Source organism: Emydura macquarii, unplaced genomic scaffold (genome assembly GCF_026122565.2).
Source record: "Emydura macquarii macquarii isolate MOO-44397 ecotype Brisbane River unplaced genomic scaffold, CSIRO-AGI_Emac_v2 contig_587, whole genome shotgun sequence".
Classification (NCBI taxonomy): domain Eukaryota; kingdom Metazoa; phylum Chordata; order Testudines; family Chelidae; genus Emydura; species Emydura macquarii.
The window spans coordinates 2947947-2966085 of record NW_027130724.1 but is presented as its reverse complement, the minus strand read 5'-3'; the positions used below and the strand labels follow the sequence as shown (position 1 = coordinate 2966085).

The 18139-nt window shown below is 44.8% G+C and overlaps 1 protein-coding gene across 2 annotated transcripts in view; it reads left to right on the top strand.

Annotated features, from left to right (window-relative positions):
* Positions 1-18139, top strand: part of CDHR5 (cadherin related family member 5) — a 29638-nt gene that overhangs the window by 7581 nt on the left and 3918 nt on the right. Inside the window, exons 5-13 of one of the 2 annotated variants that reach the window (XM_067540521.1) lie at positions 252-350; positions 1595-1705; positions 2399-2569; positions 4011-4101; positions 6508-6605; positions 7549-7755; positions 9400-9516; positions 11234-11306; positions 11937-12158. In XM_067540521.1, the coding sequence (XP_067396622.1) occupies positions 252-350; positions 1595-1705; positions 2399-2569; positions 4011-4101; positions 6508-6605; positions 7549-7755; positions 9400-9516; positions 11234-11306; positions 11937-12158 (1189 nt within the window). The remainder of the gene's footprint in view (positions 1-251; positions 351-1594; positions 1706-2398; positions 2570-4010; positions 4102-6507; positions 6606-7548; positions 7756-9399; positions 9517-11233; positions 11307-11936; positions 12159-18139) is intronic. The other variant, XM_067540522.1, reaches the window with a different exon arrangement.

Genomic DNA, 18139 nt, shown 5'->3' with positions numbered 1-18139 from the left:
CACACTTCTGCTGGCACCAACTCTCTTCAGTAACACCTGTACTGCTGGGGGCCCTAGACAATGCTCTGGGGGCATCCAGCATTTTTACCACCATGTCAATTAAACTTGGTCAGAGGTGGCCGTGGGAGGATTCTCTGCAATTCTAGAACACTGACCCATACAGCACAAGGATTTACCCGTGAGGCTGCTATATCCAATATGTGACCATATGCCAAAATGAAAAAAAAAACACCATGCACATTCGTTTTCAGGATACAAAAGTGAATACGACCATTATACCCAGTGATCGCTTAACTGCTAAAGACAATGACCTGGACACCATACAGTATGAACTTACATGGATCACCCCGGTGAGTAGGTTCACTGCAAAAATGTAGAGCTCTTTATTAGTGATTTACACTGACACCAACTTTGAGACAGGAAACCAGTTGGAACAATCAACAAGAGGTGGTTATTTCAACTACTGGAGTACATGTGACATTTCCAGAAAGATAAAGCAAGGACAGAACTAGGAGGGGGCTACTGGAACAGAGAAATCCATGTTTTAACACTGAATCCTTCAAAGATTCACACTTAAAAATATATATTAGCAGAGCACCTATTCAACATTAATATTAAGGTAGCGCCTCTAAGCCTGCACTAGGTTGGGGGAACAGTTGTACTAGGCTGTTACTGCAAACACCGTAAAAGAAAGAGCCTGCCCTGACAAGTTTTTTAGAATCTCAATAGGCCAGCAGACAGCATGGGAAAGGAAGTATGATTATCCCAATTTTACAGATAGGGAACTGAGCCACAGAGAGATTAAGGGATTTGCCCAACTTCACACAGGAAGTCTGGAGCAAAGCCAGAAACTGAACCCACCTCCCCTAAATCCCAGTCCAGGGCCTTAGCCACGAGATCATCTTGAAAGAGTCTGTTGAAAGACTAATGAATAAATTATGTTATTTTAATAGTTAAATTGGTGCCAAACTGGAGTATAAACCTGGCGTATACAAGGTGGGGTTTTGTTGTTTTGTTTGTTTTAAGTTTCAATTAACAAAGGAATTGATAAAAAATGCTTTTTTCTCCCCCAAACAAACAAAAATCATGTCAAGAGCAGATGGGGGCAAAGTTCTATCTCAGTTACGCTTGTAAAATTGCGTTGATTTTAATGAAGTTTAACAGGTGTAAATGAGTTCAGAATTTTACCTGTCAGGCCAGATTCTGACCTCAGAATGGTGTAAATCAGGAGAAACCCTATGGAAGGCACTAGTGTAAGTGACAGCAAAGCCAAGCTCATTATTTCCTACGATAGTAGAAGGCGATGGGCCAAGTTTTGCTCCGTTACACAGATTGAAATCTGATCAGGGCCTAGGATAATTTTGAGAGGAGAATGTTCAAAATTCCACTACTGAGATGTTGGAGGTGATTCCATTTTACTAGCGAGAGACCAGAGACACCAAAGCATCAACAGGTGAACTATCCATGCATCTCTGCGATAAATACCAAGCCTAGGATGATATATATATATAAAGCATCTGACAGTATTTCAGTGTGTGTCTGTGTGGTTGAAAGAGCTATCATCCTTCCCCACTCCCCCTTTCTTGTTTTTCAGGAAGCAATGGACTACTTTAATATACGAGGAGTTAATAATCCAGCCATTTATTTGCGCAAGGCTCTGGACTATGAGAAAAATAAATTTATGCAGTTAATTTTGTATGCAAGGGTGAGTTTTATAAGTGAGCAAAACATCTATGTTGGTAAATATGCCCAATGGCCTGTAAAGGGATGTTAGATGGGGTGGGTTCTGAGTTATTACAGAGAATTCTTGGGTGTCTGGCTGGTGAGCCTTGCCCACATGCTCAGGGTTTAGCTCATCACCATATTTGGGGTTGGGAAGGAATTTTCCCCCAGGGCAGATTGACAGAGGACCTGGGGGGTTTTCGCCTTCCTCTGTAGCATGGGGCATGAGCCACTTGCTGGTGGATTCTCTGTACCTTGAAGTCTTTAAACCATGATTTGAGGACTTCAGTAACTCAGTCGTAGATTAGGGGTCTATTACAGGAGTGGGTGGGTGAGGTTCTGTGGCCTGTGTTGTGTAGGAGGTCAGACTAGATGATCATATTGGTCCCTTCTGACCTTAAAAAGTCTATGAACCTCATTATTCACAGCCACTACATCCTGGTGTGTATTTCATCCACAAATACAGCTGTTATTGTCATACTAAAAAACAGTAGTTACATGGCTAGATCCTCAGCTAGCAGAAGCTGGCATAGCTCCATTGAAATCAATGAAGTTACATTGATTTACACCAGCTAAGGATCTGGCCCATGATATTTTGCAGGGGCTCCAGTGAAGGCACTTCTAAGGTTGGAAATATGCCTTGCATCTAATAGGAATGTTCTGATTTGCTGTCTAGGACAGGGCACCGGGCAACCCAGGTAATACAGCCACTGCAACAATAAACATCGACATCCAACAAGTGGATACCAAACCTCCCTGGTTCCAACCATGTACTTTCATTAATGCGGACAAGAAAGTTTGCATCAGCAGCGGCTACAGTGGAAGGGTCAACATCTCAGAGAAAACGGTAGGCAGCCCACATGGGAGCTTATGATTTCAAAAACTGTACCGCAGGACAGACCTTTCGCACCACAGATAAAATCCAGGCCAGATCAGAGAATAGACCTAGGGCCCTGGCTCCTGGAATCATGTGATTTTGGAATCTCAGCTTTAAATTAGGATGTTCTTGGCTCCCATCGTGGTGTAGAAAAACTTGAAACATGAATCAAGGTCAAGGTGGTGACTTCTCCCAGTTTCCAGCCCAGTTGTCGGAGAGGAAGCGAACTGGTCCTGCACCCACCATCAGAGCAGACCAGGCCCACTGGCTGGAAAGGAGGCCTACCACTATTTGGAGGGCATCCTGCCATTGTGCCTTTCATTGCTAGAAGGGTGGATGGGACCACCACTCCAGTTCACCCCTCTACTGCGGTGTAGGTTACGGGAACAGTCCCAATGTCAGGGTGTCCCTAGAGCCTCAATCCAGCCCTAGATATGGTGTCATTTCTCTGGAAAAGTTGTTTGTCGGTTTAGGAGAGATGCCTCCTCCTGAACCCACCTGATGTGGCCCATAACCAGGCCACCACCATACCCAGCCAGACATGCTTGTTGCTTAGATTTACAACATGGTAGTACCATCCTAAGAGAAACAAGAGCGTTGGCACAGAGCCAGCATGGATGTGCTTAGCAAAACAATTTATCAAAAAGCTTTTGGAAACTAAGGCTTTGTAATGTGAGCTCCAGAAGCTCCCACTCAACAGCGAGGGACTATACCAACGATGCTAGAGCATCGACTCGGAACACCCCCGTCTAGCATTTCCGAACTCAGTTCATGAGTATTTGGAAAACCTGTTCTGAACCAGATGCTTGTACACATTGGTCTCTATCTTGCCTGAGTACAAACTGCAGGACTGGCCCCTTTGTGGGCTTTGCTCAGCTCTGTTCCATGAGATAGTTCTTTCCACGTCTTCACACCCCACATGGGAAACCCTCAGAAGAGGGTTACAGCCAAACACTGTTTGTTTCCCTCAGCGAATGTTTGAGACTCTGTGTTCAGCAGAATAATGCATGTGGGGGAGGGTGGAACAGGACTGGTCACAATGAACAACAAATCACCTTCTCCCCTACGGGCCATGCCCAGTACCAACCATATCACTTAGTCACTAGCAGACTTTTGTTTACAGTCATAAATGAGGATGAGTCAATGCAGGGACAAATCTGAGTCAACCACCAAGATTGGAAATTCCCAACAGCAGAGAGCTCATTGCTTTTGATGCATGCCTAGAGCAAGGAAGAAGCAGCACAAATCCAAGTCCCATTCCCTGTTATCTCTGTTCTGCAGTAGTCAACCCGTAGCCATATGCCTCATGTTTCCCAGTAACAGAGTGCAAATGACCTAAGTATCACTTGGATTGGAAAGTTTTGCAGGCATGTAGTGTTTTGTTTTTAAGAGTCTCGCCTTGTTGTTGCAGACTGAACCGCTGGTTCTGGAACCTGGGCCCCTCTATGCTATCGACCCTGACTACACTTTGAATGAAAAAATAGTGTATACCATTGTTGGCGGTGAGTAGAGTTCCTATCATTCCAAACATTCATCTCCATTGGGAATATTGTCACATTTCCCTCATTTTATTTACTCGTGGGGAGGAACCTCAGAATTAACATATGGCACAGCAATACATCTCTACATCAGAAAATTTACTGCAATTAATTACCTATATTCCTGTAGTGTGTAGAGACCCAAACAGGACAGAATCAGGGCCTCCATCATGCTAGGTGCAACACAGACACAGTTGGAACCTCATTGGTTTCTTGTCTCTTTAGAGACAGGGAGAAAAGGGGCAGTGCCTCACTACAACTAGCGCTCAGTGCAGAGTGTTTGTTGGGGGCCCTCTTTTCTCAGCTGAAACAGATCTTTATTCCAACAGCTGAAAATGACTTTCTCCATTCCAATCACACTGATTCCAGTTAGTCTTCAACCTGCCTGAATCAAAAATTGCTGAAAACCCTCCTTATTTTCATTTATACTCAAGAATTTTGTCTTTGCACCACTGTATATGGCAAAAGTTCTGACTAGGATTCCATGTCAGAGTCTTGATTTCAAAAGATAAGGCTTGACTATAATCAGCTGATTTTTCAGTGTCCAAATAGCACATTATTTCAGTCCAAGTTTTATTTTGTTTAAAAAAAGAAGTCAGCTGACTGACCAATACAATTCATCCATATCAGACAGATCGTTAGTTCTCTGATCTTTGTTTGTTCTGTAAGACCTTGCATACCTGCATACCCACATGGCAATAACACAACGGAGACGGGAACATAATGCTGACAGTGAGCAAGGTGTCCCTGTAGCACGGGGTCTGGTCCGGCCTTGCGCTTGTGGCCCTTCTTCGGGCCCTGGCTCAGAGGAAGGCCACTGCACCTTCCTGCAAGGGGAATGTTAGCTTTGGCTATGAGTCTGGTGCCCTGGCCCTCAGGCAGGGTGAGCGAGCAAGCAGCCTATCGCCCCGGCCCTCAGGCAGAGCGGGCAAGCAAGCAGTGTCCTCGAGTCAGGGGTGCAGGGGACGGTACTCACTCTCTGGGTGGCAAGGAGAACGGGGAGGGGAGGGAGACGCAGGCCCTCCCAACTCCATTGCGTCCCAGCCCAGGGCCCTAGCAGTAGCAAAAGTGGTTGCCACTGTGTCGGCGGGGCTCTCGCTGCAACACACCGACTAGGCCTCAGATTCAGCCACAAGCTATGGCTGCCCCTGGGCTATTTCCTCCTCGCTGGCCCCAGTATCTGTCTCCTCGGTATCATGGGTGTATTCCGTCTGGGGTTGGCCCACCAGTCCCTCCTCATTCACGGGTGGCAATGCGGGGAGCTCCTCTTCGAGGGGCAGCTCCTCTAGGTTGTTTAGCATGGGGAGGGGCTTGGCTTCCGGCAGCTCCTCCAGGTCCTTTCCAGCCTTGGGAGGTATACTCCACCCGGGTTGCTCCAGGGCCTCAGTCCAGTCCCGGGGCTCCGATGGCTCGGTCCAGTCCCGGGGTCCAGGTACCTCGGCCCAGTCTCTCTGGCTGGGTTGCCTGGTCCAGCTCCAGGAAGGCCCTACCCAGTCTCTAGGCCCAGGGTTGGTCAGTGGCTCTGCTCCAGCCTAGGCCTCTGCCGGAGGGGCAGCACGTCTGTCTCCAGCAGCAGTCTCCCCCTGACTGAGCTGTGAGGTCTGCTTCTTATAGTTTCAGCCTTGGCCGAGGCTCCGCCCCCCTGGTGCTGGATTGGTCGTCCGGCAGGACCTATCCCTACCCAGCATCCCGGTTGCTGGGCAGACTGGGCGGCCGGCCCTTTTTCTGTCCAACACCACGGTTGTGGCCCTTCTTTGGGCCCCATCTCGGAGGAAGGCCACTGCACCTTCCTACAGTCCCACTGTATTGTAAAAATCTCTTCATTACTTCCCAAGACAGGTATTGTCATTAAGGCACTGGACTGGGACCCAGGAAATCTAGGTTCAGCTCCTGGCTCAGTCCCACAAAATTCCTGGGTGAACCTCGCCATGTCACCTAGTCTCTCTGTGCTTCAGTTCCCCATCTGTAAAATGAGGATAACAACACCTCCTCTGCCCTTTTAGATTGTCAGCTCTTTGAGGTAGGGACTGGCTCTTACTAGGTGTATGTACTAGCACAGTGGGGCTCATATTTGTGCTACTGTGATAGAAATAAGTAAGAAGCATCACTCTCCTATGTCCTTCAGTCAGGCTTGCATGTGTCTTCCTGTTGTTTTCCTAATGCTGAAGCCACGCTTTCAGGCAGCACTGTGTCCACGTTCTGTGTGTCCAGTACTAAAGCCTGGCCAGGGTGATAAGGAGAAGATGTCGTGGGGTATAATATCTGAGATGCAAAACACGTGAGCCACAGTGAAATCTATTAAAGCTCTAGATATTTTAGCAAGCATTATATGCAATACTAGTCCTAATCAAATCTTCCAATTTTCTTTAGGAAACAAGGATGATGTATTTTTATTGAATAGTGACACAGGGAATCTAACTATGAACAAAGCAGCAAATGTTACAGAAACATTCATTTTGCACGTCATGGTAAGTCTGCTGACATTCCAGAACCTTAGGTCTGAGCTCCAGAACTTTTGACTTCCCAAGAGACAGTGACTTTGATGTCCTAGGAGTCAAGGAAACCACAGGGTTTAGGCTTGTGATTAAGAGTAACTTAACACACACTTTCTTCTTGAAACATCCAGTGTTCAATAGTATCGGGAAACTGGTATTATCCTGCCTCTTTCCTACAAGCAAAATTCCTGCTGGCATCTGTGGGCATTTTGACCTGTGTAAAGATTACTGGATTGTGCCCTCAAATCAGGGTGTAGCAAACAATTGTACCTGAAGTACCATCCATTTGGGTTAATTATCATAATTCAGCAGAAAGGGCTAGTGCTACGGGACTTGGGCATGTTCTGTGTTTGCACAGAAATCAGCCCAGATTAACCAGCTCATTTTCCAACTACAATATAATAGAAGGAAAGTTCAGACTTTTAAACCATTTTTGGGAGAAAATATGTGCAAAACTCTAGAGTATCAGGCTATAAATACAACTGTGGGTAGAACCCCTTTGTGTTAGGCGGAATAGCTGCGTCTGCTGGTTTGGATCATCCTACCCTGGTAACATTTTGCACTTCTATAGCCTTTGGCTTTGAAGAATTCAAAAGCACTTTACAAATATAAATTAAGCCTCAAGCACCCCCACGAGATAAGTGGGACAATTTTAGGCACGGGAAGGTTAAGAGACTTGTTCAAGATCACAGAGAAAGCCAGTGGCAGCGACTGGACTAGACACAGCAGTCCTAAGCATCAGTCCCCTGCTCTAAACGTTAACTTACTCCTAACCCGGCTTCCTGTCATGGGCCTGACCCAAAGCCAATTTGAACAACAGAAAGAATTCCTTTGACTTCACTGGGCCCCACCTCCTCGTGCGTCTCACCAACAACAGCGATAACTGTGCTTCTGTGTTGTCTCTCTTCTTCTATAGGCCACCCAAGCCAACAATGCACAGAGATACTCCTTAACCACAATAGAGATTAAGGTCATCATTAAAAGTAGCCACCCACCATACTTTACAAGCCCCACATACACAGGGACAGTGTCTGCCGGGCTGCCCGCTCTCAGTCTGGTCATGGAGTCTGGAACACCTTCAAAACTCCTGAAGATCTTTGCAGCGGACGATGACTTCCCCACGGTAAGGAACTGGGAGTGCCTGTTGGTCGCTCCACCTACTTCATGCCTGGATCTAGAGGTGGGGTTCGGGGTTGGGAGAGAGACCTTCAGACATCCCCGGAGTGTTCGTTAACAGGCATCCCTACCACTTCCACTGGGGACACAAGGGGGCATGGAGCTCAGAGCATCTGCTTTGCTCCCACTTTCTAAGAACCCAGTAGTCATCCTGCCCCTCCCACACATCACTGGGGGGAGGGGGGGAGGGCGAGCCAACGAGCTTAGTGTTTCCCCCTTTGCTCTGCTCTTTGCACCCATTGACACCATCATTCAGGACAGCAACCCTATTTGAGATGTGGCTGGGTGAAGTTTTTCCTACTAGAATTCAAAGAACAAGAACCTCATTGAGAAAAGCCTACATCCTCCATCAAAGTCAATGGAAGTGTTTCCACTGACTTGAGTGGCAGCCGGCTCAAGCCTACAGAAAGCTATTGATTGCTGTCATAGTGGATGCTAAGCCCAGAAATCCTGAGCCTGGATCAGTTAAGCCTTTTGGTCTCACCGCAAGGCCCATCATTTGCTCAGACATTGCAGGAGGGCTCAGTTTGAGGGGGACATTATTGATAGGACCAAGAGAGGATAGATATTGATCTGCCTGCAATGGAGTCACTGACACTGAATAAAGAGAGGAGTTTTAATTGGCGTAAGGGCAGCCAGAACAAGGGATGGGTATCTGTTATGGTGCACCCTCACCTCGAGAGCACCCCCTCATGCCTGGATGCAGCATTGCAGGGCCCTTTGTCTCTCTTGCACCCCTTGTTGACCACTTCTTCAGGCCTGTGGTGGCTTGTCTCTCTCCAAGCCTTCCCTAGCCTGGCCCTCCAGCCAGGTCTCCTCTTAAGTTCACCCCCCTTCCCCCGTAAGTCCAAATAAATACCCAAACTAGTAGTTCTGCCCCACTCGGGCTCCACTGACATTCACTGCTTCTTGGCCCCTTCCCTCAGCCCGCCAGAGTTTCTCCTATGCTGCTTCCTCCCAGCAGGTTCTCTCTCCCCCACCCCCTTAGGGATCTCTCTGCTCTTTGAAGGCCCTATCTTAGGCTCCCCTATAGGAACCTACCCTACTCCTTGTGAGTCTTCCCGCCTGACTTTTCCAGGCCCTTCCCGGAGAGGAGTTCCCCTTGTTCCTCTCTCCAAGGTCTCCTCTCCAGGCTAACTTCACAGCTCCATTTAAAATGGTCCTCGTTCTGAGGTCTCACAGCTGGGATCTATCCCTGTCATTAAGCTCCATCCCACCCATCTGGGATCACTAATTCACTGCATCACCAGTGAGGCTGAGGGATAGCTGCCAAGCCTTGCTTGCTTTAAAAGGGCCAGCCAGTCTGTGACAGGAACAGGACCGAAGAGTGGAATAACATTTTACAGACACAGCAACAATCACCCCTGTCCAGAAGCCCAGCCCAGCATGAGGCTTATGCAACATTTTTGTCCATTTAAACCTTGAAAATAGGGTTCCATTGTTCTGGCTCTCTGCATGGGTGCAAATTTCACCCCGAGGGAACCATTTTTATAAGAGTAAGGATTTTCCTCATTGTTATGGGCAACAGCTTCTGGGAAAACACAGACAGTAAATGCGAATGCTTAACTCACTTTCTTATCTAACTTTTCAGAATTACAACCCTCAAATCACGTACAACATTACAAACAGCAGCGATTTCATCGTGACCAGAGATGGACTTGTCCTGACAAACACAATGCTGGAGTCGGCGGCAATTATAATTGTATCGGTAAGTCAGCTTTCCTGATAGAAGGAGGATAGTTACTTGTATTACAGTAGTATCCAGAGTACCTGAGATCCCCAATCAGGGCCTTATGATGTGTCTAGCACCATATAAAACCACAATCCCTGCCCTAGAGACCTTACAATATTAATATATGATGAGACAACAGCTACGGGGTAGGGAGGTCAAGGAAACAGTGATCATAGAGCTACTGTGCCTGAGAAGCCTGCAAAATACAGGACTATCTACTAGTGCCAGTCAAGAAATGGGTTTTCCCTCTCACCCATGGAAAATGTCGATGAAGACAAAATATAGTTTTCTAGCAGAAACTTTCAACTTTTCATCAAAAAACTAAAAACATGAAAATTTTCAGTATTCCAATAAAAAGTTTAAAAGTTTCAAAGAAATCAAGACACTTTTCACAAAATTTTTTGTTTAGTTGAAAACCAAATTTTCCGTAGGAAAAAAAATGTGACAAAGATTTCAACCAGCCCTGCTGCTGTCTACTCATCAATGCAAACCTGATGTTACATATCCATAGAACTTAATGAATAGGAAACAAAATCTGTCTTCTTGGAAGACATTAGGATCCAGCAAAAAGGCTGATTGGACACTTAACACCACTAATATCTACCAGGTTCCCACGTAGGATATAGACCAACTCTTGCTGTGAAGATGAAATACTAAGGGGCACATCCTAGGCGTATGTGAATCAGTGCGGTTGTGCCATGTTCCAAATGCTGAGGATCTGCCACTCTGTATTTTCAGTTATTTGGGATCATAGTAACAATGTTAAGAGCTCTCTTTTGTGTAGCATTTTTCCTCTGAGCTCTAACCCCCAAACACTTCCACAGTACGCTAGTAAATTGTTTCTGTATGAACTTGGCTGTCACAGTGAATCAGCTGAGCAATGAGATGAGGGGGCAAGCTTTAGATTCTCTTGGTCCGTGCTTTTTTATATTATTTTTTTAAATGAAGAGCATACACACTAGCATTCAAATTGCAAACATTATCTTTGCCCTTTACTAGTATGCACAAGTCATTTGCACATGGAGTTTCCATTGGCACATCCAAATGGTTGCACACGCGGAAGGGTTCACACAGAGAGCCTGTGTTTCTTAAAATTAAGAATCTGCCTTCCTCAGACACACAAAGTCACCAATGTCCAAAAGGTGAGAGAGAAAGACTTTTGTAGTCATTTGGTATATGCACCAAATGTAGGGAATATGATCTCTGGACTTTGAAATCCTCTCATAAAGCCTTTTATTTTTCTCTCTGAGCAAGAAAGGTTACTTACACCTTTGTGTTTTCTTAGAGGAAAGGGCTTTTTGGTCATATTGTCCATCCTTCTGCCAGTACCAGGTTGTTCCCTGCTGCATTTCTGAAGGAAATATGGTCTAGTGTTTAATGCACAGGACTGGAAGTCAGGAGATCTGAGTTCTAATTCCAGTTGTGCCAGACTTCCTGTGTGAATTTGGGCAAGTTACTTTTTTACCCCTTCATGCTTCAGAGTCCCCATCTGTAACATGGGGAAGATATTGCTTTCCCACTTCATAGTTGCAAGGGATGTTGCAAGGATTATTACATAAAATGTATAAAGTACTATGTTCCTCAAGCGGAAGGTGCTGTGGAACGGCACAGAGTATTATTACTTCAGGGAATGTTCCGAGAATGAATGAATGTAACAAGCAGCCAAGATCATCTCAGTCTCATGTCTGCATAGGCTACTGCTACTGATGAGGAGAGTCTGCAGAAGGCAAACACGATAATCACTGTGGAGGTCACACCTTCCAGAGGTACGTTGGGCATCCCGTTATTTTATGTTCTGAAAAGATATTTTATATTGCCCCAGGCAATCTAGAGAGCACAGATCACACATTAGACTAGGGCCCAATTCAAAGGCCATTGATATCAATGGGACGCTCTATTTTATCCTCCAGCTAGAGTGGGATAAAGCTTGTTAAGTGTATCCTTAAAATGTGCTTACTTCATGCCTTAAACAGCCATTGTGCACTCTCAGAAAGTGCCATGGATTTAGCCTTTGCCATCTCACTTAGCTTTTCCAGTGTTTTTTATTTTATTGCTGGTGCATTTTGGTGGCCCTTTTTAAAATATGGCTGATTCTTAAGATTCATGCCAGTCCTGGGCTTGAGTAGGTTTAACATTCTGCCAATCCATTAACAGAATTCCACTTTAAAAGAGTTGCCAGGAAGGAGAAATTTTAGCTCCTTCTCCTCCAGCCAGGAGGGCTCACATCCTTCTTGGTTATTTCTATTGAAACTGAATGGCTTGTATCAATCATCACCTGCTTTACTTTTGCTCTGTTCAGATGAATAAAATGTTTGGCCATTGTGAAAAAAATAAGGTAATGGAAAATTGTAGCTAAAAGTTAACCAAACCAGCTGGGGTACCTATTTGGTCTCCAGGTACAACTCCTCTTCCTACCTCGACCACCACTGCTGTCACCTCCAGTGCTGCTGGGACAGGAGCCATCATTCCAAAACCTTCTGGTTCATCATCAGTTTCATCACCTGAAGTAACTAATATGATCTCTACAGCCAATTCAGGACCCACAGAGTCCACTTCTTCAGGGACCAGGACAACCAACAATGCTGGCACGTCTGGGACCACCAAAAATTCTGAGACAGGTATTTCCTCAGGCTCAATTATCCATCCTCTTAACCACAACAAAGCCTGCTACCACAAAGTCCACCCCCACTGCAGTATCTAGCAGGCATCTAGCGGGGCCTTCAGAATCTGGAATCACCAAATCCCCCATTCCAGAAACAAACCTAGCATCAGGGGGAGCTGTTCAATCAATCACTCTGCCATCTTCCACATCTGGTGGGCCCAGCCCTCATCCTACATCAACTCCAGTAGCGAGCAAATCTCAGAGGCCATCAGACTCTGTCTTCTCAAACATCCTTCACAAGCCGTCAGACGGATGTGTGTGCTACTCAGAATCAGCGCTCCCCCAAATCCCAATCTCTGCACTCAGCAAATTTGGTTTTCTTCTCGCTGTCTGTTTCCAATTTGTCTTTCTTATGAACGGGAGAGGCTTCCAAGGAAATCAAGAACTGCTGCAGTATTGGTGACTCAGTAAGAGGCGCTCACCATTTGTGATCAATAGTCCTCAACATAGCAGTATGATATTGGGGCACACTGTACTCCTAGAGATAGCATCCTTTTGGAGTGCGCAACAAGGCTCTGACCACTGTCATCAAGGTCCCATGGCACTTTTTGCAAGAGGAGGGGGGCTAAACCCCCATGTCCTGGAACAAGTCCAATCTGAATAATTACTTTTTAGTGCCTAACTAAAAACCCAGTGCAGCTTCTACTGGGTACGACATTCTTCTTCAATTCCTGTTCTCAAATGGTGCACAGTGTTGCCCTGTGCTGTTAAACAGCTGAATTCCAGAGGTGGTTGCATTTCAGTGCTGGGGGAAGTGACTCCTGTGTCTATGCAGTTTGTAAAATGCTTTGGAATTCTTTCCGATGAAAGATGCTAAATAGAATGTGACTTTAGGAACAGCCCGTTGAGAAGGAGGTCAGATATAAGGTGCACCACCCCAAATGCAGTTGTGAGAGGCATTTTGGCTCAGACACACCTTGCCAACTTACAATTCTGCCAATACTCTGGTGGGAAGTACTTCATTGCAGATCAGAACTGGCCAGAGAAACGTTGATGGAGCTATATTCTGCCAGAATATGCAGTTCTGTCAAAACAAAAAGAAAACAAAAAACAAAAACACATTTTGCAAAATCACATTGATTTTGCCAGAATTTCATTACAGAAGAAAAAACAGAGGGAAAAAGTTCTGAAAACATTTTGACATTTTTGGAACAAAAGGTTTTGATTTTGTTTTGAAACTTTACTTTGATTTTTTTAAAATTTTGTATTACATTGTATATATTGCTCCCTCCTAACAACATATAGTCTGTATTTGTAATAGGGCTGTTTGAAAAATGGTAAATATTTTAGGGAAAACATTTCAATTCCGCTGGTTTTGGAAACCGCACAATTTCTGGTTTATTTGAAATTTTTTCCAGTGAAATTTACTGAAAGTTTTCACTTTCAGAGATTTTCAGTTTTCTGAAAATGTTCACGTTTCTCATTTTTTGGTTCGGAGTGTTTTGGAGGGAAGAATAGATATTTAAAAAAAAAATAAATTAGGGTGCCACAATGATTACAGAACAGAATCTGTCAGATCAGAGCTTCATGCCAGCGCTGTCTGGTGGCTGAATGACTCATCTAGCCCAATGTGCCAGAACCCATTCTAAACATCACAAACCGTGAACACGTTTGCCCTGGATAAGTCAGGTAGCAGGTCCTCAACTGGATGACGATGACTTCTGTTCAATGCTCTGTTAAGTGGGTGTGGATCAATGCAAACCCTCAGTTTACCTGAAGATTCTCTCACCACTGCTAGGCTGTTGATCCACTTTGTGCTAGTTTCAGCTGGTGTAATGATGCCTCTTCACAGGCTTGCTTCTTTGCAGGCTTGCCAGTGGCTTCATCAGGGCTAAAACTCTGTTTAAGAGATCTCACAGGCAGCATGTGGGGACATATTTTTAATTTCAGCTTGCTCTTTAGGTGCCTGTCTTCTTGAAATATATTTTGTTAAAATGCTGGACAGGGCCCCTGGTGATTGTTCTTCCTCCTCTCTCACGTGGCGTCTATTCCAGTGTTGTACTGCAATCAAATCCATGGTTTGCACTGTCTTGCTACTTAGCAGCAGATGGTGACATTGTGCCTCAACTACTATAGACTGCAAGTAATAAGAAACCCAGGAAACTAGAGAAGTTTTCAACAGCCAGTATTTGTCCACCATTCTCAGAATGGCTTCATTATACATCACCAGGACTCGGTCACTTTTCTCCAGTCTAATATTGCTGTTTCAGCATTGCTGGGATTACATTGCAGCTGGCTCCACAATTCAGCTGGAATCAAATTGGTCATTGAGCTAATAGCATAGTCACAAATACAGTAGTTGGATGGCGGACAGCATTCTTCGTCAGTGCACGTACAAAAAGTGTCTTTGGATTTGCTCAAGTCACACTGCAGATAGACCCTTTTTCATTGGAAGCCTCTACATCATCAAATCACTGCATGTACTGCTGCTTTTTTCTTTCCAGGGCAGCTGCAGCTCTGGGACAGAGTGGTTCTGTTTCCCACACTCCTTGACACATTGCCCATAGGCTGGGCAATTTCTTTTTCCTTTTTATGTTGCTTTCCACAATACATACACTGGATAATGAAGTCTACATTCTCAGCTGGTCTGTCTCTGTCCTGCTTCCTGGGTGCCTTTAGCCTGAGCCTATGTATTTATTCTGCACTAATGGCTATCACTGTTTTGATCTTTTCCCTGGACAGTTCAAGCTGTCCTTGCTATTTGGAAGCGTTCCTCTACGGCAATGTTTCTCAAATAGTGTTCCACGGAACCCTGGGGTTCCGCGGGCTGAGTTGAAGGGTTCCACGAAAAAGCAGAACCACGCCGCCGAAATTAACAGAAATCGCGGGCCGCCAAACAGCTGTCAGCGCACCGCCGAACAGCTGATGGCGCCGCCAAACAGCTGATGGCGCCGCCGAACAGCTGTGATCGTGCTGCGGAAAACATCTTAGACAGCGCACTGCTGAAACCAACCTACACCGTGCCACCGAAAAGGGGAAGATTTCCTGGACTTGTCGGCGGAGGATATGGCCGCGCAAGGGTGCAGCAGCGAAATATAATTGAGAAACACTGCTCTAGGGTTAGACTGTTTCCCTTTACAATCTCTCCTGTAAGATGGAATCACATGTCCCAGAAATGACCCTGTCTCTAAATTAGGCAGGCATAATGGCTCCAAAGTTACATCTGGATGTCGGAGTTCTCAGCTCTATAATGTAAGTAACTATTCTCTCTTCAGCTTCTTGATTTTGGGTAAAAAATGAACATCATCTATTTCTACAGTCTCATTCTGCCTGGAACCACAGTATACAAACATTTTCATCAGTTCCTGTGTCTCACTCATTTCTCAGCCCCAAAGAGGTAGTAAAAAAGCTTTATCTTCTTTTTCTTATAGTTATCGTCTATGGTCAGCTCTGTATAGAACTCAATTCTTGCTTCCACTTTTTCCCTGCTCATGCAAAGATTTGTGTGTGGAAATCCAATGTTCCCAGTGGGCTGAGTCCCTCCATGCTACCTGATTGCTCTTGTTTCTAGGCGCTGCTTTGTTTGCCTGTTAAATCATGCTCTCTTCCTTGCTATGGATCTCACTAAATTGACCGCTTACACGATGTTGCATGTACAGCATTCTGGGTAACAACATCAGAGGAGTTCATTTTTCTAAAACTAAACTGATTCTTTAGTAAGAGAACTATTTGCCAAGGTGCTGCAGCTAGCATTCTAGCCAAGGGCAAACAAACTGGATTCTTGGTGCTGCCTCCAAATTCTTCCCTCCTGCACCCTGTGCTCCTTCCTCCAAGATCCAGGCTAGAATGGGTAGCTCCATTTTTGGATGCCCACATTTAGATTGATGGGGCCTTATTTTCAGAGATGCCGAGCATCTCCACCTCCTAATGACTTCAGAAGGAGTTGCAGGTGCTTCAGCATTTCTGAGGGAAACACACCCCACACCCTCCCACACATCCACATACCCACCACCACCAGGCAAGTATTTAAGTGTGGATTTAGGTGCCTAAAATTAGGTAGCCAGATTTGAAAATTTTAGCCTAAAGTGTCCGAGATTGAAAACCAAGAAACTGAGGCACCCAAATGTAGATGCAACTTCAGAAATGTGGCCCTTAGTGTCTATTTATCAAATAACATACTGGTGACTAGGCAATGAAATGGTTTCACCATTGTACAAAAAATATGTTGACTTGGGGTTCTTAAAGTGATGGAACTATTGCACTATTTTCCTGTACACACAGTGTATTTCAAAGAGACAATCCAGCACTAGCACAGGCAAGGAATGATCCAATAGGCCTAATGTCTATGTCTAATTGCTTGGATTCCTGTCCCCTAAGCTGTTCTTTGGTGTCAAGGGATTTATTTGGTAAGGACTGGAGTGACTTTAAGGGTGTGATCCAAAGGCCATTGAAAAAGTCAATGGAAAAGTTTCCGTACATTTTAATAATACTTGACTTATGGGAGATTGATGCCGAACTGGACTTCAGTTTCTAGAACATGTGCACCAAAGGGAGAATCGAACACCTACTGAAGTCAGAAAGAGTTAAGAGTGGAGTTTTGTATCAGTTCTGCAGACTTCATTTCCCATCATGAATCAAGGTCTCAAACACAATTAAGTAGTAAAATTTCATACGTGCCAGTCCTTCTCTGTCACGTTAATGATAAACTCTTGGAGCAATCAACAACCCAGGTAATATTCAAAGTCCACGATTAAAACATGCCAACAAAAGGGCAACACACACAATTAATTATCATGAAACTTTAAAAAAAAATTGGTTTACAATTCAAAATGAGGATGGGAAAACATGGAATAAGAAATTAATATCCCTAGAAGCAATCCAAATAAATGAATCCTCTGGAAGGATAATACTGTATCTGAGTTTTGATGTTGATCCTGGTAAAGGCTTCTTAGGTGCTGAAAATGTAACCCACACTTAAGGCCAGGTAATTTGCAGTAAGAGTGGAATATAAGAATCAGAGTGAGATACTTTCATCTACAAAGGATTAAAAACACACACTTTAAAATAGTCACTTTCCTCTACACTTTACTGTATAGCAACACACACAATGGCCAGTATCATTGCTTTTATCAGAATGACAGATGTATAATGACACAATAACTCTGCCTGTTAACATACCGGAGGGTAGGAGATGCTTCTCAGATCCCCACTGATGTCAGTGCGAATTGCAGCCATATAACAGATTGGAACGCTATTCTGGTCAAGTTTTTATTCCCGGTTTTTACTTGGCCCTTCATCTCTGGGCTAAAATGTTGCACAAAGGATGCCTCATAGTTTCCACATGAAAACAAAAAAGTTCTCTTTTGCAGGTGGAAATTTGGAAACAAAAATTGTTAAGAGTCATACAGGTCTGCGAAACACCTGCTGGCCAGTTACTATGGTTTATTTGCTCATTCAGTTACACAGTTTAAGCAGTAATAAGCAGGTACTGGGATGAGAAGAGAATGGATACTACTTGCCTTTTAATCAATTGAAACTTTAAGTAATAAACTCCAGCCCCAATCTGCCTTCCCTCCATAGGTGTAAACTTCCGTCTGACACTGCACAGGATGTGCCACAGACATGTTTGCTAAGACATAGGCATTGATTTACACAGCACAGGGACATCAGCTCCCACGTCACTCAAGGTCCATGAGTAGGAGCTGTGATTAAGGAAAGGATGCTTTGGTGTTTAAAATGTGAGGAAAAGCCAGTGCTGACACCTTGGAAGGCAGTACTCATGTCCCAATCAGCCAGTCCATTCTCAGGGACAAATTCCCATTCGTTTAAATGGGAGTTTCACCTTTGTACGTCCCAGCCTCTTTTTATTGACTGAAGGCTCTGAAGTCCCTTTAGGGGTCACTGCCAAAAGCCTATGCCTCGAGCACCACACTGAAGTACGCCCTGTTAGATTAAATGGGTCCATTTCATCACTTACACTCAGCATGAGAGTTTTTC